General features: G+C 39.6%; 1 protein-coding gene across 1 annotated transcript in view; it reads right to left on the minus strand.

The window, feature by feature from the left end:
• Nucleotides 1–22,996, minus strand: part of vav3 (vav guanine nucleotide exchange factor 3) — a 56,045-nt gene that overhangs the window by 12,377 nt on the left and 20,672 nt on the right. The window contains exons 3-20 of the mRNA XM_079487889.1: nt 18,872–18,930; nt 18,697–18,762; nt 17,391–17,499; nt 17,195–17,287; nt 16,870–16,938; nt 16,687–16,790; nt 16,487–16,586; nt 16,128–16,223; nt 12,011–12,079; nt 10,337–10,423; nt 9,994–10,079; nt 9,759–9,891; nt 8,924–9,033; nt 7,182–7,283; nt 6,675–6,772; nt 5,262–5,284; nt 4,586–4,619; nt 1,277–1,407 (exon numbers count right to left, since the gene is read on the minus strand). Of these exons, the coding sequence (XP_079344015.1) occupies nt 1,277–1,407; nt 4,586–4,619; nt 5,262–5,284; nt 6,675–6,772; nt 7,182–7,283; nt 8,924–9,033; nt 9,759–9,891; nt 9,994–10,079; nt 10,337–10,423; nt 12,011–12,079; nt 16,128–16,223; nt 16,487–16,586; nt 16,687–16,790; nt 16,870–16,938; nt 17,195–17,287; nt 17,391–17,499; nt 18,697–18,762; nt 18,872–18,930 (1,569 nt within the window). The remainder of the gene's footprint in view (nt 1–1,276; nt 1,408–4,585; nt 4,620–5,261; nt 5,285–6,674; nt 6,773–7,181; nt 7,284–8,923; nt 9,034–9,758; nt 9,892–9,993; nt 10,080–10,336; nt 10,424–12,010; nt 12,080–16,127; nt 16,224–16,486; nt 16,587–16,686; nt 16,791–16,869; nt 16,939–17,194; nt 17,288–17,390; nt 17,500–18,696; nt 18,763–18,871; nt 18,931–22,996) is intronic.

Below are 22,996 nucleotides of genomic sequence, written 5' to 3' on the forward strand. Positions count from 1 at the left end.
TCCTTCTGGAGATGAAGAAAGTGCATTTCATCCACCTCTTCCTCGAACAAATCTGATTTGTAAGTGGATCCTTAAGCGGCCCTCCCTCCCACAATGCATTTAGTGTATTGACATTTTATCAGCCTCTCGCACGCCGCTCCGCTATTGGTTGTTGCTCAGATAAGGGCCTAATAATGATTAAACTTATAACCCTGTTAGATCAAACAGATGGCAGCCAAAGGCCCAAATGAAATTAAAGTGAGTGATTGCGTTTGTCTAGGCACCGGAGCGGCGATAATTGTCTCCGGGTTACCGCGGCTACACGATCCCCGTTCCGTCCGGGACGCTGGATATTAGGAGGTCTCAGGTGACGCGGGCGGTGTAATTTTGCATGAGTTCGAATGAGATAAATCAAACAACTTCAGGGTGCTCGGAACAGCCGGGCGATCGTACGGCGATCTTGCGAACAAGATTAACGCTTTTAAACGGAGCTGTGTGGAAGCGTTCTGGACAGCTGGACCTCTCTGATGGAGGGATACGTGGGGCAAGTCGCTGATCGCCATGCTCTGCCAGATCTCTGCCCCTCTGGACAGCCATTGGCTGGTTTCCTTATTGCCTCGGCGCATAAATAGCCCTAGCCGGAGGAGCGGTTGTCAAGACGGACTGCTTGTGCTTTCTCAGAGGAACGTTTTATTGCACGCCGGTTGCTCCTTCATAGCTCCAGAAATATAACCGAGATCTCAGTTGTTTCATTAGGTGACGGGTTGCAATCTTTTCGCTTGTTTTCTGCTAGCTTGATATGCAAGGACAATTGTACTAGTTTCCCTGACAGATCTAATATTATTTTCACGATTTAGTTTGGTAATGCTAGCTGTGCCAAAAACTCACAGTCTCCCTGAAATTGTTCAACACGTTACCGCATGCAGGAGACAATCATTAATCTAAATCTCTTTGTCTTTTTCTTCTGTGTGCTTTAAGCCAACAAACTATACAGTGTATTACCTAACACCTCCTTTCAAAGACCTAAAAATAAATAAAACCTGTTGTCAAGCGCGTGTCGTTCTCGATTGTTCTTTTATGGTCACGAAACCTTATTCGCCCAACTTGCATCAACAGCTTTCTTGTGTTGACAAAGGGTTGGAGTAGTTAGCATTTCACAGCCAGTCACGCTCCGCGTAGCATAACAAAACAGACGGCCTTTGACACAAACACTGGAGGCACGTAATTAGCAGCTAAACGTGCTGTAGCGCTAGCAGTGGGATGACCTGAACGGTTGCGGGAGGGAAAACGGTCTCACCTTCCACCAGCAGCTGCGGACGTTCGCTTCGACCAGTTCGACGACATCCCCGACTTGGATGTTGAGCGGTGGGCCGCACGGGGGGCTGGGAACTCCATAATAATTCCGAATGACCAACATTTTGGGCAAACCTGAGGGATAAAAAAAGGACTATCAAAATAATGCTAAGTGTGTGTGTGCATGTGTGTCTATCGCTCCATCGAGTATCATGCCTTTGTGTTTTGACACCCCGTCACATAAAGAATAGGATCATGTCGTAAATCATCAGGAATGCGAGGAGATTTACATCAATCCATCACACAATTAACAGCATGCTCGGGTTTTGTGTGTAAGATCCGTGTTTTGTGTGAATTGCGTGTTTATCATGGTTACACTTTCCGAAAAAGGTTTGTCTTGTTTGTCACCATAGAAACCCCCCTAATAAACACAGAACGCTTTGGCAACCATACAGCAACACTCAGGCAACCGTTCAGAAAAGCCTGTATCAGTATCTACCTGGGTAATGCAACAGGTTGTAAATAAGCAACAAACACCTACCTGCATTTTCAAATAAAATTTACAAATATTACGTGATTTAATTCACCTCACAGCACGTAGAAATCGTTGTTATTGTATTGTCTACCAAATTTGTTTTAGCTCTCTTTTCTCTATTATTAAAATCCCTCATTGTGTTTATTGTCTTCAGCTACTTCCCCAGTTAGAAACGCGAGACACTTTTTCATTCAAGTAATTGGACATCAAGGTCTGACGCTACAGGGTGAACTATGTTGAGCGGATCGCCGTTGACATGCTCCAGTGAGCTATGAACGGACATGTCTCTGTGTACGGGGGTACTTTAGAGTTGATTTGCTGAAGGGTCAATAGCGATGGTCTCAGCTGGTTTCTGCAGCTCTATATATTCTGCTGTTCGGATGATGAGAGGCGGGTGCAGGCTCTCTTAACGCTACCAGCTGTGGCTAAAGCCTTCCAGCCCTGCGGATCGCCCGTACCCTGGGCAGACTAACACAGCTGGCCGCCTTTGAAGACGCTTTAAAGGGTAGTCTGAGCATGCGTCTTTCTGTGGGGATGCTTCTCTCTCACAGGCTATCTCGAAAACCTTTGTGAGCAAGGGCAAGGAGTCAGCACCAATGAGCCCTACAAGGTTTTTCTTTACCAAAACAAGCTGTAAAAGGGAAGCTTGGGAGTGCTAATAGACAACAGATAGCTCAGAACAGCAAGTGCTTGTTTCTACAATGTTAAAAAGCTCAGCACAATTGCACAAGAAGGTAGACTGTGGCTTTTTGGGGGTTTGTGATGCGTTCTTTTATAAATGTTGCTAGGGTGTTCGGATGTTTGCTAGCTATTGCTAAGATGTTCTGATTGGTTGCAAAGGATTGCTCGGGTGTTCAAATATCTTGATGGTTGCAAGTTATTGCTGGGGTGTTGTGGATGATTGCTAGGGTTTCTGGTTAGTTGCTAGGTCACGGGAGTTGGCTAAGGGTATTGACAGGGTGGCATGGGTGGTTGATAGGGTGTTCAAGGTGGTTGCTAGTTATTAAAAGGGTGTCCTGGGTGGTTGCTTTATATTGTCAGGGTGTGCTGGAAAATTGCTGGGTTCATTTCTAAGGTAATGAAAAGGTGTCCTGGGTGGTTGCTAGGTTGTGCTAGAGTGGTTTGGGTGGTTGCTAAGTATTGCTGGGGTGGTCTATATGGTTTTAAGTTATTGCTAGGGTGTCCTGGGTGGTCGCTACGCATTAATAGGGTGTCCTGGGTGGTTGCTAGGCATTGATAGGGTGTCCTGGGTGGTTGCTAGGCATTGATAGGGTGTCCTGGGTGGTTGCTAGGCATTGATAGGGTGTCCTGTCTGGTTGCAAGGTATTAATGGGGCATCCTTGTGATTGCTATTAAATTTTCAGGGTTGTTTGGTGTTTTTGGTTCGTTGCTACAGTAATTATAGGGCTTCCTAGGTGGTTGCTAGAGTATTGTTAGCGTTCTTGGTGGTTGCTCGGTTTTGCTAAGGTGTTCTGTGCCAAAGATTCAATGTGAACCGGCTACATTTTTGTCTGACAAAAAACTTACAAGCAACAAGACATCTCAACTACGGCACTATTTGAAGCAACGTCCATAGAACAACGGCTGATGTGAACGTTTTCTTTTGGCACAGAACAGGCAGGAGGGAACAACTTTAATTCGAGCAGTGACCGTCCCTTGGCAGCAAACACTACACAGAGACCTTCTCTCACCATAACTTTAATGAATCTACTGACCCCAATATTGCGCGGGATCAGGGGGACTCTCTCGCGGCTCCACGCAGACAGGTCAACTTAATAGAGACATAATGAACTCAGGTGAGCCTGACTGAATATATTGTGATGGGGTGGAAAAATGGCACATTTATTTTAAATATTCATGAAACTATTAAAAGCAGCGACGAGGGTGGCGCATTGCTCCGTCAGCATGCAGACGTTCCATCACTGTGATCTCTGAACCTGTTCCCAAGTTGGACCTTTATCACCTCTTGTGTATTGATCGACCTATCAACAGCGCTGTGAAAACATCATTACAGATTACTTGTCGCTCTTTACCACAGAACGATGAGCACTGCTGTTAAACTCAAGTGATTTAAGATTGTATTTGCCTGACATTGTTTGCGTGGCTTTGGTGGAAGTGTCAGATTTTCAGGTCAAGAATCGAATTCAGAAACAAAATAAAAACAGAAAAGGCCGTTTCAATACAAACATGAATTGATAAAGTCAGATTTAGTTAGATTAAAGGTCTCCATTTTGTTCACCAGATCATAATGTACATGGGAACAATCTTCAGCTCATGAAGAGGTGAACAGGTTGTCCAAGAGCACATGAATAAAAGATAAAACGTTCCTTGAGATACAAAACATGAAAACTCCTCTGTCAAGACGTGAACCTTGTTAAACTGTCCATGCTAATAGTTTTGTCTCAGGGTCAGAAAAGCTCACTTTTGATAGAAACTTTAAAACAGCCACAAAATGTGATGAAGTGCTTCCCGTACATGGACAAAACTCATCTTTATGACAACCAAGTGAAAACGAGCTGGGAGAAGTCTTTCGCACCTTGGGGTTATGTGAGGTCTACTGGACACGTTGTTACTACCAAAAGTGTATAAAATATAAACAAATATAAACAGTGGAACTTCACTGGTTGAATGTCTACGCTGTATCTTTCAGCTCTTATCTGATCCTACGTACGTGCAGGAAATTTATTCGAATCTTATAATGGTTGGGGGTCATACCTGTCTATACCCAGACTTATACAGCTTCTAATATGTGTGTGTGTGTGTGGATTTGCTATTTACCTGCATCTCCTCCACATTTGGGTATTTTACCAGCCTGTAATGAAAGTAAACGAATGACGTAAGTCATAATGGCACCAAACAGAAACTGCAATGTGTTAACATTTTGTATAACTGAGTGGTAAGACTTTGTGGAAAAGCAATTTATTGTTTTATTAATTGCAACTTGTTTTAAATGGTGCTTGTCACACCATAGCACAAAAACATGCGCTCATCCTGAAACGTTCATGCATAAAGATTACTTTTCCCCAACAGCAAGAGTTTATAAAACTGCATAACTATATCTTTATAAAAAGCTGAATGAATTACTTTGGCTTGCTTTCGCCGTGCAGTTGTGTTGCAAGTAAAAGTTGTGCAACTAAAAAATGTTGTGCAACTAAATAAACATGCAATGCATAATGCATATATCAAACATTCCAGCCTATAAAAAACTCCAAAACTTTGACCAACAACTACAAAGAAAATGCAAACTCCCATGAATAATTCTGCGGCAACTTACAAATAAAATGCGCTTTGTAACAGAAAGCCTCAAATAAACACGTGAAATGTTTTGAAATGTTAATAAGTAAATACAGTAAGTGTCTGCCAGGGACTGTCAGGCAAACAACATCACAGATTTACCGAAAAATATATACTGTATATATATATATATATATATAGTTGAAAACAAAAAACTCACCTGTGGTCCAAAGGAGCTGGAATCTGCAAAGATGTTGAAGACAGGCATGGTTAGAGAGAATCGGACACTTTAGGACAAACACACTGTGCTGACGCTGTCATTAGAGTGTGTGTGGAACATGTTGTGCTGTACACATTGCGATTTGTTTTGCTACGCTGCAGGTACCTGACAGCTGCCTGAGCTAAATTGACTCGAGGGGCTGGACTAAACAGAACTATGCACCCGGAGCCGGCCTCATTGGCTCCCGAGGGAGAGGCTGAGCCTGTACTCGGAGCGCACACCGTGAACTTTGTCCCGTCGCACAAGCGTGCAGCTCAAAGGCTATTGCACAAACAACCCAGGCGTATATGCAGGTGTGCGCACAGACACGCAGACAGGAGCCTTCTTTACAAAACAACTAAATGGCTAGACTTGAGAAACGCCCACTGCGCTTTTCACACCAGCTACTATTTCAGTTTCTGTCCAGTACCAGTGAAAATAAATCAACGTCGTCATGTGTATCGTGTTGTTATCTGAAGTTCTTCTGAAATTGTATTGCTCAGTGAAAACAAAACATAAAATCGACTTGAGCGCTAGTATATCAAGTATAGAAATGTTTACCTGTTTTATGCGGCACAGCAAAAATACTGTGGAAATTATTTATATCATGAATCTTATTGATGCTGAAACATACAATTTTGACAGAATTACGACGTATAAAACGTAAAAAAATATTAACCTTTTATACTGATTTGCATCACAGTGCGTCTCAATAACTTTATCGATGATACCATTTTTAGACCCGTCAACCTACTCCAAACCTAACGTTACCCATTTTACTCAAAAATATTTTGTGTGTTTGTATTATTAAAGGTGTTACGGAATCTCACATCGTCCTTTCTAGTATGATAAAATAACATGTTAAACAAAGCTTTGAGTACAACGCTCTTATTAACACATACAAGCAAGAACGCGTTTAAAAATGAATAAACAAAGCAGCAAGGATGCTGGTGAATAACTGCCTTGTAAATTGTACGGAAATCTGCACACGTGTCTACACAACACTGTGTGGGTCTCATAACATTTTACGTTCAAAGAAAGCACAGCTGTGCGTAACAGCACGAACAATTCTACCGCTACCCTGAATAATGTCCAGAACAATAAGAACTGGCAGTCATGCACACGTACACATACATGTATACATCATAGGCTCCAGGCGACGGTCGTCACGCTTATCTATGTGGCTGAGGTTGTTAATAGGAACCTCTGCATGTCCACAGGTCAGATACGGTGCTTTGTAGGTCAATCATTAGCACACAGCGAGGTAAGACATCGCATAATGCTGACACGTGATCCGGGCACCTCCCAGCACTTTATAAATATTCGGTATGTAAACAGAAATAGCTGGAAAGAGGGATCGGATGGGAAGCTCACCAGCGCTGCTTTTGACGCAGACGTCCACTCTGCCGAGACACTCCTTGTGGGCGCCGACACCACATTTGGAGCATCGGTAGCCTTGATAGAAGACCCCTCTGAAAAGAGAGACCGGAAGGCGATCATTCTACATTTTAGCCAAACCTGTTTTTTTTTATAAATGAAAATTAAAAGCCTCAAGGCCTTAAATCATTACACTCTCTTTCTTTGCCTTGCGAAATGTAAAATAAACTGCTGCTGGGAATAATTTCTGTTATGCAACTCAATTCTAGAACATTTCAGAGGGACGACCTGTTGTGTTTATTAAGCCCCGTCCGCATGTGTTATCGCTTCTATAAATGGCCTATAGCTATGCCAACCAAATCATTTCATACTACCCATAATTCCCTCCATCTTTGCTGCATTCTTGTTCACTCTCTCTTAACTTCCCTAGATGCAATATCGATCTCATGAAGGTGCATTGTGGGTATACCGTGTCATTTGACCCAGCGTGTAGCGCGAGCTCACCTCAACAGCATTTTACACGAGCTGCAGGATGTGGTCGTCTCGAAGGTGTGCATGCGGAACTCATGGAAATTACTTTTCCCACTCTCTGGACAGATGTTCGATCTGCAAAGAGAGAGAGAGAGAGAGAGAGAAAAAAAAATAAGATTGTAATACAAACTGCTTATTATTTATTATATTCTGTACTTTTTTATAACTCTTAGGGGCAGTTTCCCGGAGAAGGCTTAGCTTAAACCAGGAGATAAATTAGGATAATTAAGTTCTTTTAAAAAACGTACTTTACAAAAAAATATTACTGTGTGCATCTTGAGACAAAACAATCGCAGTGATATATTTTAAGATACGACGGTGCAAGTTGCTTTCGATCAACCACATTTAAGTTAGTCTGAGACTAGGCTTAAGCCCGGAAAACCGCCCCTGGACACGAATTATGATGTCGTCTGTAGGCATATCACTTCTTAATAATCTCACTCTCAAATGATCATTTATATGATAAGCAGCGAGCTGCTTGACAATAAAAACATTAACAAATGATAGACGGATGAGAGAGCTTGATGTCATCAGCACTCGCATGCGCACCGATATCCAACCAGATTGATGTGATGACACATGACATCGAGCACATCCGACTCCGACATGTTCTCCAGAATAAATGAGCCCATCAAATAATTCTGATAAAAACATGTTAACTAATGATTCAGCGTCCTGTTTTTGTCTTTTGTGCATTGCACATTTGTCATCCTCCTCATTCAATTTATTGTTATGCTTGTTTCATTTTTGAAAAAAGTAATGCGTGACATCTGAATGTTATTAGGTCACTTGTCAAATTAACATCAAACTCACAGCAGTTTAGCAATTGCCGCTGTCATCCAGGAAATATGAAAATATTCTTGTCTGACTCAGTATCGCACAACACAGAGATTTACTTGAATTGGTCCTCTAAGTAAAGAGTCAAAATGAAGTACAAATTAAAGGTGACAAACTCTTCTCGCTAAATTTTTTGTTTTAGCCGCACGATTGCATATTATTATATTACAGCACATCATTTCAACATGTTCACTGGCAGCAGAAACATCGATGCAATTTTACGTTTTATTGTTGGTGGATTTCTTGCATCTCAAACTGTTAAGGAACCCGGGACCTCGTGTTGAAAACTTTGCGTGGATTTTATTCTTAAAGTGTCTGCATGGCGTGCACATAAATATGCAGTTTCTTTTATCCCGATGTGCATGGAGAAATGCATATGCACATTTAAATGTCCATTTTGTGCATACAGTATGTAACTCTATACATCAGGCCCCTAATCTGTACATTTCTAAGGGTCAAAAAGTAACGTAAAACTAAAATACAACTAAAAAAGCTCACGTTATATGTGAAATTTCAAATAAATGCTACGAAGGTGCCAAATGTGTCCCTTTTAAAAAGAAAATAAAACAAAAAGTCGGAACGTCCTTTCATTCTGCAGAACTAAACCAACCACTTTTCAAATGGAATGAAAGCTCCCGTCACATCGCTGTGTTGCGCAAGTCCAAGAATGCTTGACTAAGCAAGTCTGTCCTCATCACTGTTTATTCTGTAGCCAAAATAAACACTAATGCTGCTTAACTCTTGAATCCGTGCCATGAGCTAACATCAGAACTAAATGATTTCTTTGTGTCTGCCGTCAGACTGCTTCACGTGATCCCTGAACCGAACTGAAAAACAACACGGTGCCGATCTTTTGTCGGCCGTACTGAAACACTCACAGTGCCATGCCGAACTGTTCCAACCATTTCTTCTTGAGCTCTTTGGTTTTGAAGAAGAACTCAAACCCGCTTTGTCCCTGGTTGTGTGTGAGGTAGAATCCATGAGACCACTGAAACAAGAAGGGAGGGATTTTTCATGTTACACATGCACAACACATACACACATTGTCGGATAAAAAGACGTCAATGGCGCTTTGTAGAGCACCTGATGTGAGTGTTTTTGCAACACCATCATTCCTAAACCATGATGGACATCCTATTATTGCACAGGTCACATCTGTTGTACAAAGGTTTGTGAGACGAACAGACTGAAACGTAATTCATTATATGCTAATAATCTTGCATTATCTCCAAAAGCTTGCTTCATTTTGGGGGGAATTTGGTTTTGGGGGACGGAAAATATAAACTTTGCTTGCGTAAAACCAACCAATACTTGGGTCATGTTTTGGGTGGTTCCTAAGCGGTGCTAGGTGGTTGCCCTTATTGTCAAAGCCCAAAAACCACTAAAACCCGCATGTTCAAATCTACAGCATCATTTCTCTATAAACTCGCACTCTCTTTCCTTCACGCACAATATAAACAGCATTATCTCACAAATAATTGGCACGGCACCATGTAATGTATTATCACAACCGTCGTGGTGTTTTCTCATTCAGCTGTGCCCTGGTGTCTGCTGTGTACGTTAGCAGCCGCAAGACAGTTTTTAATAGAAAACACCATCTGTGCAAAAGCAAGCCGCTCTGCTGCGATAACCGGTTTCGACGCCGAGGCATAACAGCACGTTCGCTGCCCTCGGCTTCCCTCTTTTGCGGCAATTAGGAGAACATCAGCAGACCTTTCGATTCTCTCTGTCTGAGGTCGGATTGTTGGTGATCTTGAAGGAGTGGAGGTCGATGATCTCCTTCATATCGTAGTTGTCCCCCCGTCGTTTGCATACGATGACTGTGGCGTCGAACAGGAAGATGTGCCTGCGGAAGATGGAATGTTAAGGTCAAGCAATGCGAGATGGGTGACACCTTTAAAACCCTCAGGCTTTAGTAAAGAAAGCAATCCGATGACAATCATCTCACCTGTCCTGTTTGGCTCGCTTGTCGACTGTAGTTACTCGCACTTCGCTGTCACCTTTTGGTCGCCCGTAGTTACGGAGAGATTGATTCTGCAGAAAACAAAGAAGGTGCAAACTTAAAAAACACAATGGATGCATCGATTTCGGTAAATTAGTGTTTTATTTAGAAAGTTTATCCAGTTCTCTACTTTAAACCTTATTGAGATCACAATCTTTATGTATACGGTCATTAAATATTAAAATAATAATATAATTTACAAGATATCAGGTCTTAATAATTGACTTTTTGTAAGTGTCCTGAAGTGTAACTAGACATAATAAAATAAATCTGCTCTAATTGTACTCACAAGGTTTTCTATAGACTTCTGATACTGGTCGATATCACGCAGAGTTTCGATGTCTCTCTTGACCTCATTGACATACTGGGCCAGGTCCTGCAAAAATCAAAAGAATAAAACACCTTCACATTCTGCACACATTCTTACACTTGAGCCAAGTGTAAACAAGGAAATCTTTCTTCAAGTGTGCTAAAAATATTCCCCAGCTTCCTTATTGACGGTCATCTCATGTGATGTTTTTGAGCGACTTGTTTCATTTCAAAAATGCAAAATAAGATTTCTCATCTAAAAGGGAATAGTTATTTGACAAACCTCATTCTGAACACATTCCCGCGAGTGGAGTTTAGCGACTCATTCGTCATTACGTATCTAGAATAATCAGAAAGTGGGGGGATTGCTCGCGCACCGTGCCGATCATTTGGGGAGCGCTTGAGGAGCTTAACCGCGTTAGCCCGATACCCCAATCAATGCTAAGTGGCTAATTTATCCAAATGAAATCATCACAGCCCACTGTGCAATCTGCGTAATCTTCTCAGCTTGATTCGCTTCAATTAGCGGACGGTTACCTGTCAAGATGCATACACCGCCATCTTGATCATCTGCGAGTCAAGAGGGCTGCGCTGATTTGCTTCTCTTTAGAAAGAAGATTAGAAAGCGTTGCCCTTAAAGCAGCAAAAAACAGCAAAATGATCGTGACGTTTTCAGGGCCAGTAGGATCACTGGAATGTGGTTATGCAAAGAATCATTTGTGCCAATTATGTAATGTTGAATAATGCGTATGAGAGCAGATAACAGGGTGTACCACAGGGACAGAGGGCATAACATTTGGCGCAGGCCATTCATTATACCGCAAACAAAAAAAACTAGGGCTGTCAGGGGATTATTTGTGATTATTCGCATGCAGTCGATTATTCACATTCATGTGGTTATTCACGATTATTCACATACGCGCGATTATTCGCGATTAATCACAATCTGGCTATTAATCGTGATTATTTCACAGCCAGGTGGTTATTCGTATTCAGGTGATTATTCTTGTTTATTCACATTCATGTGGTTATTCGCGATTATTCACATACGTGCGATTATTCACGATTAATCACAATCTGGTGATTAATCGTGATTATTTCACAGCCAGGTGATTATTCGGATTCAGGTGATTATTCTCGTTTATTCACTTTCAGGTGGTTATTCGTGATTATTCACAATCAGAATATAAGTTGGTTTTAACATAATATATGTCTGTATACTGTGCATATACGTTTTGTACTTATAAACACATAAAAATACATAGATATATTTAAGAAAAACCAAATATCAAAATAAATCAAATTTATATAGAATTTAAATATGGGTAAATACAAATAAATACATCTAAATATTTCTAAAATATATATGCATGTATGTGTATGTTTTAGTGTTTATAAATACAAAACTGATATGCACAAAACACAGACGTATATTATGTCAACACGAACTTTTATTCTGGATGCGATTAATCACGATTCATCTTTTGACAGCCCTAAAAAACAAACATAGACCAGCATGGAACCATGCTGGAACATGCTGTTTTATAACTGGTTTAAAATGCTTGATTGCTTCTGGTGAAGTTGGTTGACCAAAGACATCCTGCATGCAAAGCTAGTCACAGACACCAGAAAACTCTTCATAATCTCGACTAACCTTCATGGCATCCAGAGCTTCACGTAAATTAGTCTTGTCTGTGGCATCATGGGTGTGTTTTACCAGTTCCTGTGAATAAGATGGTGAGATATTAGATAGCTGATCTTTGTTGACTCTCAGCGTCTGATTATCACCAGATGATGATTATAAACACAGCCGACAGTCAGGCGTACAGGAGAGAGACGCTGTGCCCGAGGACATCTGTCATGCTCGCACGATGTCACAAGTCTCGATCTTCATCTTTTTTTTAACAACGACACAGAGAGCATTTGTGTTATATGAAACTTAATTCCATACTTTAAAGAAAGAAAGAAGTTTGTGGCAGTCTGATAAAATCCCACAGCTGCACTAAAACAACCAAACTCCACTAAAACTCTGATTCATTCTCATTTACAAGCAGTGTTTGGAAGGGTTGAAAGGTGAATCTCACACAGACACAAAATGTATCATGTTCACAAATTTCCAGATGACTCTCACAATGCTTGTGCTCCTTAAGAAAAATGTGGAAAAAGGATTGCAAATAGATGTAACTGCAAATAAATTTAATAAAATGTGTGAATATAATCATTTAAACTTGTTACTCGTTACACAACAAAATAATGTTTGACTCCAACAGATACAGTACAGAAGGACAATAAACACACACACACCGTGGAATTTCTCTCTTTTTTACTTTCTCTTTTTCCCTGCACACATAAGCTGAAATAATATCCCAAGCTGCACCGCAGGTTCAAGAATTGAAATGAGAAGCAAAAGGTTTTTGTGGGGTTGAAATTGCATTCCTGCTCCGGAATGAAGTAAACAAGACATCTGGAGCAGTCAGTTGGATAAGGAAGGGTGCTGTGAATGTCCTTTACTCGGGTCTGATAAATGGCTTCCTTTTGGCCTAAGAGATATATTGCCATCCAGCACAAGCTAAATCCCCCGCGCCAGTCAAGCTGAACCTGCGCATTATTATCAGGAGCAAAACGGACATCACCTTATTTTTCATTTTCACATCCTTCTGCCCTCGCACACGCACAGACAGAGATATATAGAGAGAGAGAGACAATGGAGGTATGACACTAACATCGAGATTATTGAATTATATTACTTATCTAAACGCTTTCTACATTTCTGGAGAACGTCATTCCAAGGTGATTTCGTAGGACACCCTTCCGGCATTCATTACATTACCCAAACTTTATACTGACGCATCGACACTTCCAGTGTAGACAGATTTAAGCTATTTGGGGCAAAAAACAAATATTTGATAAGTGTTGACTTCCTGATCATATTGGCTATGCATCCAATAGAGACAAAAACAAAGATCTAGTTTACTTGCTGCAATGTGTCTCAAACAAACATTAAGGATCTGTCTTCAAAAAGATGATTTCATGACCTTGAAAACTTCGACAAACACAGCAGCTACTGTAGTTCTTCTTCAGAAGTATTTATAGTATCAACCTGGTCTCTTTAAAACAATTTTATTTCCAGACGAACTGAAACCTGTGTGCCCTGACTCCAAAACTTTCTAGTTTTGCCTGCAATATGCATCGGACTAAGGTTATCACTGGACTTTCTGACCGAGAGACCTCAGCGGTCCGGATCGGAAACAACACCTTCAGCCCCAACACACTGAGCACTGGATCCCCACAGGGCAGTGTGCTCAGTCCTCTGCTGTTCACACTGCTGACCAGGGACTGTCTAGCAACGCACGACTCGAACCACATCATCAAGTTCGCCGATGACACAACCTCATCATTAGAAGCGACGAGTCGGCATACAGAGAGGATGTGCAGAGGCTAACAGACTGGTGTAGTGTCAACAACCTGTCTATGAACGCTTAAAACTTAAGAGATAACCGTTGACTTCAGAAAGACCAAGAGTGATCACTCTCTGCTGTACATCAACAGCTCCTCGGTGGAGATCGTAAAGAGAACCAAATTCCAAAGGGAAATCGAGAGGATTCAACATCATATTCAGAAGTGGTCCTAAATCACATAATAAAAGCAAAATATAATTCACATCACTTTGATGCCCATTCACATAAAAGTAAAGATAAAATAGCTATTAATCACCAACTTTATCACTGCAAATACTTTATCTATCAATATGAACATCCCATAAAACATTATTACTTCTTCCTGGTACACTTCATAACTTCCTACTTCCTTCCCAAATCACCAGTTTTGCACTATCCAACCTCTTCTACAATTATTTTTCCTCATTGCTGTCTCTCATCCAAACTTTATTGTATTTAAAGCCGTCTGGTTACACGCTTGTCCCTTTTCTCTCTGGCCAAGGTTTCATCCAGCACAGCAAAGAGAGACAGTCTGTCACACGCCAGGCTGCTCTCCAGAGGTGCGAAAGACAGACGGATGCGTTCTCCGCATCACACACACGCTCGCTCTCCCTAAACCCACAGCTGGCCAGATGGGCAGGGAGGTGAGCTAAGCAGACAGACGTGCACACACATACACCTTTACTTCTCTGACCGCCGAGAGCCAAAAGGTCCATGGAACAGCAAGGCAGACTGGAGTGGCTTAAGCATATACATGCTGTTCACATCTCTCTCTCTCTGCCTATCTCCCTTCATATTTATTTCTAAATCCCCTCATAGCTGGGTCATGCAGCAGACCTAACGTGTGATGGACAGAGACACACTATGAAATATTCATGGCAGGCTGCGTGAGATGTTTGTGGATAAGGGCTGCTTCAACATACACGACTGGACCTGCAGCTTCTCTGTAGAGCTGATTATACTGCCCTTACTGGTGCATTTATAGAATGACTTATAGAAATAAGATATTATGGCTTCTACTGCTCCTAGTGGACAAATCAGTCATTTCAAGACGATATGGTTTCATTTTCTTTTTAAATAGGTGCTTTAGGGATTATTGTGAATGACTCATAAGTCAAATTAAATCAATTATAACACGTTAAAGATTTAAGTAAATAATTGTATACAAAATGTTATAATTAAATGCATATAAATAAATGGAATATGAAAAATTATATTAATAACTGTTGTATGAAAAATAATAAAAGAAATATACAAGTTACGAATACAAATACGAATATATTTTATATGAAATGTAGTCCCTCATTTATTTCTCTAATACAATATTCCTTCATTGATTATTTTCTGTATTATAGACTTTATCCTTTCATTTTGTTTTTAATTTATTTATTTTTGTAATTATTTTCCCTGTATATGTTATTTCCATATTTAAACATTTCCAAAATTGTATGTAAAACAGACAGAAATAAATATAAATATTATTTGTTTTCTCCCCATGCAACAACAAAACAATCCAAAAACTCTATCTACCGTAGAGATGAATAATGTCAAAAAAACATATTTTTGTATTGCTTTTTAAACTGGCTCGTATTTGGACACTGCTTGATCATTGGACTTAATATGTCACACATCTTCACTCCACATACAGAAATACAAAAACTTTTTCAAGTAGTACGTAGTAGTACTAAGATGTTTGAAAGTTGCCAGGGAGTAGGTTGTATTTTGCTTGAAAACGAACCAAATCATTACATTTTGATGTATTTGATAAAAAGAATGATGCATTTGTATGATCTCTGAAAATTGAAAAGTATTTGGGTACCAATATGCAAATATGTACTATGATCAGACGAAAAAAACTAACAAAGAAGATAAATCTCTTTTATTCTAGTTGATATGATAATTATAATTATTAATAATACAAAAAACATGTAATATTGACCGTTTGTTTTCTTTATTTAGCTATGTCACACCATTCGTCAACTACCCATTTTACATTCATTTTTGAGAAATTTGGCTCTCCATGATTGCATGTTTTCTAATAGTTTTCATTTCATTATATTTAATAAAATTATAATGAAATCTCTGCTTTTGAAAAGAAAAGAAATGCCGTATGATCTGTAAAGGATCATCAGTAATACTGCATCAATTCAATAATTTTATTTAGCCGTTTAATGAGCCAATCAAATGTCAATAGATAAAATGATGTCCCACTAAATTCGTTTGTTTCACTCAGAAACATTACGTATATTATACAAGCAAAATTATGATTTTAAACAATTCATTAAGTTAAAAGTAAAAAGCGTGAGCAAGTATAGAGCAAGTATAGAGCCAAACCTGTAGAAGCAGATGATATTTAAGAACTCTCTGCATTGGAACAACCAGTAGATCTCGCAGAGTAAACTTTCCATTATTGGCACGCTTGGAGCATAACTAAAATAAGATATAAACCAAAACATACATGTCACTTTCCACACAGCTGGTATTACAAAAAGCTTATTGTCAAATAAAATGCATTATTCGATTCATAACAGTAGCTTCGATGAAGGTGTGCTGTACTGTTGCCAACCACCGTGTGGCGGCGTCTTACAGCAAATAAACTGCTAGAAGCAACAGACAAGATCTGCTTCCATAACTCAATTTCCAATGAATGAATGTTTCTCATGTTTCATGAACACATATTTAGAGCGTCTTACTTCTAACATCTGCCTGACATCCTCTCTGTTCTTACAGATGTCGTCCAAACACGCAATGGCCGACTCTACTTGACTGCAGTATTTCCCATACAGGACTAATCTATCATTGAAGAAAACAGATGCATGTGAGCGAAGTGAAGAAAGGAAACAGATAATAGGTGGAAGACGTCTCCCCCGAGGTCTATACATTTGTCCATCACCTCTCTTTGTATTTGATAAAGATCTGGTGCAGGTTATTAGCGTTATGATGAAGAACAGAATCCTGGACCTCCTTCAGGAGGCTCACGTGCACTTTTACAAGGTCCTGTTTAATGTGAAAAAACAAAGCGTCAGTACAGTAAAAACAGATGCGTGCAGAAACAGATGCATGCTTTGTGACTCACTGGAATATTGATGAACACTTTTTCGATCTCCAAGCTGGAAAGCGACTGTCCCAAAGGCTTCATGAAAAACTGTGGGTATTTTAAACAGACACTTTCAGAAAGCCAAACCGAGATGTGCATGTGAACCTAACATGGCTCGCAAGGTTTCATGATAAACAGTTGCTTGGTTTACTTACATTGGCACAAGTATGAACGTGGTGTTATATAAATGCAAATCTAAAATGTGTTCAATAAATACAATGTAAATACATACGTATTTTAGATTTAGCTATAATGTTACAGAGGGTCTGACTGTACGGGCTGTGAAGTATAAAAACAATCTCACTTTCTCTATTGAGTCCAACGTCTCTGTATATTTCTCCTCCGTCTGTTTGATTTCCATTAGACAGCAGCTCCTGACGTCGGTTTCTGCCTGTTTCTGCAGTTACAACACATCAGTCTCAGATCCCGTGTGTATACCCCGTTACCAAATGTCTCTCAACGGTGTAAAGACCATATATGATCTGTAAACGTTTACACACCTGAGGCTGAACCACCTCAACCTTCATCAAGTCTTCATACACTTCTCCACCTTCATCATCGTCGTACACGCAGTCGTATAGATCCTCCTCATCTTCAACGCCATTTTCACTGAAAACACATGCTAACACTCAAAACCCAACATTGTGAACATGCAAGAAAAATGATAGAGAGCTTTTATTTTGGGTACATATACTTGTTTACTGTCATGCACATCTGACTAAAACCAGATGTGTGTGTCTCAAGCTAAACGACAGCAGACAGCAAGCGCGACGAGCAAGACCCACGAGAAGACAGCGTGACGTGCTGAGCAGATCTGATATACTGGAGATCTTCTTGAAATGGCTCCATGGGAGTTTAAACATATAATGTTTCCCTTGACTATATTAGACACATGGTGAAATGATTCGCTCGCAGTAAAACAAAGAGCCAAAGAACTATCATTACTGCTGAGTCAGGACTAAAAGTCGCAGAGATATATTCTCCATATGGGTGTAGAGCAAAAGATGACAGAAAGAGAGATTGTGTTGATCTCTTTGCCTAACTTCGTCTGTAGTTTGAATCTACTGTATAACAATACCGTCTCAAATTCACTCTCTGACAGCGGAGCGTTCACTAGAGACACGTTTCATGAGCAAACCATCACCTGGAAAATGATCCAGAGTCCCGTGTGTGAAACAGAAGATTTTGTCTAATATATTGAGATTGTGAAGATATGAGATGACTAAGATAATAACCCGAGAAAAGTGAAACTTGCTCATTAAATCTCGTTGTTCTCTACGAGAAATAAAACATGAGATTATCCAGATCCCGTTTCCTATGGGTGTGTTCCTACATTCAAGCCGGTTTCCCTTTATGTAGCAATAGTGATTTCACATGACAGTATTATTCAGCTACACTCATAGATACTTATATCCAAGCAAGCATACACAGCGGTAGCGTGTGTACCTAGTGCAAAAAAAAACATAACACTTTCGGACAGCACGGCCCGGCTGCCCGTGGTTCAGTAATACAAGCTTTTTTCATAGGTGTGTTTGTTCTTTGTTGTCCACTGGAGCGTGAGATCTTACACGTGGAAGTACTGGGAACGCAAAATCTGACAAGTTGTTGGTTGTGCTGACAGAATGACCCCAGTCTGTGCGTGTGTGTGTGGACACAATATGTATGGTGCAGATGATGCCATGACAGAATAGGATAATGCGTGACAGCTCCTATATCTTTTTAAACAGACGTCCTGAGCGGGGCAGGAAGTTGAAATATTTATTGTTTCTGGGAGAGAATATACTGAAGGTATAAAAAATGACTCACTCTATCAGATCCTCAAGATGGTTATAAATGTCCTCGTCTTCAACACTCTCTTCGGTTGGAAACGGCCTGAGCGAGATAGACGGGAAGAGAGAGAGAGATTAAGAATATGTTTATCACCTCTGGATTTATGTATATAGACTTACATCGAATTAAATCTTATTATTAATAAACTTGCCTTATTCCAGTTTGCTGTGCAATATGTGTATGTGAGAGCTTGGACAATGTGTCCATAACCTGAAAGGGAAAATAGCATTATTATAAACATTATTATTGATTTCAGAGTTCAGTAAAGTCAGACATTCAATATAACAATATAAGCCCTCACAACTCTGAAGCAAGGCTAAGTACCAATGTGAAGATTTTGAGGTATTGCTTTGAGTTAACGTTATAATATTATGTAAGAAGAAAGATACACAACATACTTTCAAATCAAATTCCTGTTTAAGGCAACAGCGATGCAGCACTAGATTTTACCAGCAGGGGTCAGTGTGCTTCAACAAAAGCAGCATATTTCACTTAGGGTTGTACATGTTGGCCGATCGCCGCTAAATATTTAACACTGGAAGCTGAAAAACAATATTTTGGTCGATATACAGTATTAATGTACTATTAATATAAAGTTCCCTTAGACTGCAACAAAAGGCAAAAATGGACGACTGCAGAAAACAAGGTAACCATAAGTTCTCTTATTCCCCTGAAAATCACGTACCAAGCCTACCTTACACTGCTTAACAATTCTTTGACCTTCAAACTATTCTGGTATATTTATTTTTGTAAACAAGTGATGGATGTTCTTCCAGAGCAACTCAGAAAAATGTTCTTGATATCCAACAGGTCTCAAGACAGAAAGCATTCAGACAGCAGTCTGATTCAAACAAAATGCTTTCGTCCCTATAATTTACACACTTATAAATATGTTATCTGTCCCTAAATCAACACTGTTTTGCTAATAGCAGTAAGTGAATGATCGCGACAGTAATTTAACTGTGATTAGCGTGCAGCTGAAGAAGCTAACCTGAGGAAATGATTTATCACCCTAAATTTAATTATCGGCCGATGACATTAAAGGGGTCATAAGATGCGGCTAAAATAAATATTATTGTTTGTTTTAGACGTAATGCTGTATGTATACACGATCAAAAACGCTGTGCTTCCACATACCGCGCAAGTTTGTATCTCCTCTTTGCCCTGCGCAGATTTAAAAAAAAAACTCATCGCTCTGAAAAGCGAGGTGTGCTACGATTGGCCAGTTAACCAGTGCGTAGTGATGCAAGTGTGTGGCGGAAATCTTACCATATTTGTAACATCAAAGCAATTTTACTAAAGGTACGCACGCCTTACTTTGGTTAACATTAGGGCGGTCTCAATTAAGTCATACCACGAACTGACGTAGATTTGTGGGGGTGTGGTTACACGAGGTGTTTCAGGCAGGTCTGGGTGAGCATTCGCTTTTAGATAGAATGCATCTTTTTTTCCGACACTTTAACTTTTGCAATTTTACATCTCTAATACATGCATTTATAACACACAGAAAAACAACTTTTTTTGCACCACATGACCCCTTTAAAAATGACCATTTATCAGCCGATACCAATATGGATGATCATTTATCGTGCATCCCTACTTTTTTTGAGCTTTGCATTGACAAACCACCTCCGAGTCCAAATAATGACAGAATTATCCTTTATATTCTTCACTATGACCAGGACAGCTCCCCCCCCTGACAGGCTTCTTCGATACACGGTGATACACGGTGTCCACCCACCTACAGATTACATCACTTGTCCACCGCGGCACCGACCCCACCGTCATTTTGATAGTAATAAATTAAGTTAAAGACCAAACTACAGACCAATGCAAAGATCAGAAGCCGGAGCCGGAGCCAATTTTATTAATCATTTGAGGAGAGTGAAGTGCTCCTTTAATACTGGTGATGTCTGATTCACTTCTAATGACTCCTTTGAACCGACGGTTAAAACAACCGATAAGTCAAACACAGAACTCACAAGACTCGATTCTGAATCCATCATATCAGTTACTCTGAATCTAGCTTTATCTTCAACACTTGAATATGTTTTTCATTTTATTCAAGTATCATTATCTGCATTATGCAATTAACAATAAAGTCATGTCCAATGATCAAATAAAAAGAAACTTCTTTTTTCAATAATGTGTAATGTTTTTAATAAAACAGAAGTTTCTTAACTTAACTCTAAAATATACACTAGCCAAATATAAAGTTGTTTGTGTATCTGTTCGAATCATGTGTTGCATTTGGGCAACCACTGCTGGGATTTCCACCTTACCACCTACACAACTGTACGCATCACACTACTGTAACGTTTACACTTAAAGCGGAAAGGTTTCAATTCAGTCTTGTTAGTAATGTTCCAGACCAGATATGTTTAGGAGTGGGAGAGGTACTGGATGGTCTGACAGGACAAACACACACATGCACACCGGATATGTTACAATTAAAATACATGAATGGGTCGTCTGGCTTCCTGTACAAACTACTCATTTCAAAGGTATTCGTTTTCATTCTGTATGAACGAACGTAAGATCTATTCAATGTTTTCAGCATTAAAACCTGCAAAACATTGAACAGGAAGACCAAATATGGTTTTGAAGGCACTTATTACTTTCCCTTTAAGATGTAACAGAACGTTGGGGAGTTTCTAGGCATTGCAAAAATAGCATGCGCATGAAAACCTTTCTACGTGCGATGGGGAACTGGTTGCTTCATATTTAGAAAGTGGAAGATATCCTGAACACAGAGAGACCATCATCACTACGGAACAACTGGACAAAGATCTCAAATCTCCTTTATCTCCAGAATCTAAATGAATTCTCCAGTGCTTGCATAACAGGGTGAAGAAGACGAGAACTCGCTTATGCAGGTGCCACACTTCAAATACAACACGGCGTAGAGAGTCTGTTTCACATTCGCTATACCTAAAGAATGTATTCGTGATCAGACCTGTTTTTTGTGGATTCCAGAAAGTTTCTCTATTTCTCTCTACAAACATCGGTTTCTTTATTTCTTATAAACAGGTGCAAAGATGAAAGTTTTAGATCGGTTTGTAAATGCAGATCGACTGAAATGACGGCACTGGGATCTCGGTATGACTGTAAACGCGTTCAGTCAGCTTGACTCCATTTTCGTATTCTCAAAGGAAATCGCAAAGTTCACCTCAATGTTTGAAAAACTAGTTTCAGATTACATTTTTGGGCAAATTCTGTAATCTTTATTCAATTCAGATCATAAGCTCAGCAGTTGAAAAACGTCTTTTAGAAAGGAATTAGGAAAAGTAATATTATTACATTATTTACAGAATTATAATAATAGCCGTGGCATTTATAGAATGACATAGAAAGACGTAAGGGTATGACAATTGTGTAACAGTGAAAGTAAGTGACTACCATACAGAAAATATGAAATCATCAACCAAAAAATATATGTTTCTATTTTCTATTTATTGTATAATACAAGGTTTGAGGTTTTTGCAATCAAGTTCCCGACATTATAAAATTAGCCATAGCAATAAAAACTAAAAATGGGTAAAATAGGCGTTTGCAAACCTAAGCTTTATCATACTTTATCTAACATCCCTAACAGTTCCCTCAACAAAAACATGTCATTTGCCTAAAGTTGTTAAAAAATCTATATTCATGCCAAGTGCCACACGTGGATATGTTTGTTTATTTATTATCTGATTTTATTTTCTCCGTCGTGCCTTATGTCCTGCCATTACTGTCTCCAGCAAAGTGCACATATGCACCACACATTGAACATCAATAAACTAATTAGATAGTCCTTGCTTGGCATCAGCAAGGTCATGCAGCCTCAGTTCATACAACCGACATGGATGTACACACACACTCTTGATGGTCAATAAATATCCAAACAGGAGTAAGACTATACCTTTTCATATATAAATGGTGGGAAGCATCTGCGTGTGGGCATATGAATGTCTAGCACAGGCAGTGGGAAGGAAATTCGGTCGCTTTACAAAGACTCCAGGAGGAGCGGAATGAAAGTAATATTCAAAGTAAGAAACTTATAAAAAATTCACTTTATACGCTTAACTGAAAATTAACAATATTGAGTAACAAACACTAAACATGTTAATATAAACACATTTGAAACTTGTGTTTCTTAAACATGTGTGCATCAACTCTAGCATGTGCAATTCTGACGGACACAAACCTATTTTACAGAGCTAACAGTAGAAACAACTGCAATTGAATTTTTTTTGTAAACCTCATGACTTTATGCTCCATTTTAACTTTTACATGT

Source organism: Barbatula barbatula (genome assembly GCF_947034865.1).
Source record: "Barbatula barbatula genome assembly, chromosome: 23".
NCBI lineage: Eukaryota > Metazoa > Chordata > Actinopteri > Cypriniformes > Nemacheilidae > Barbatula > Barbatula barbatula.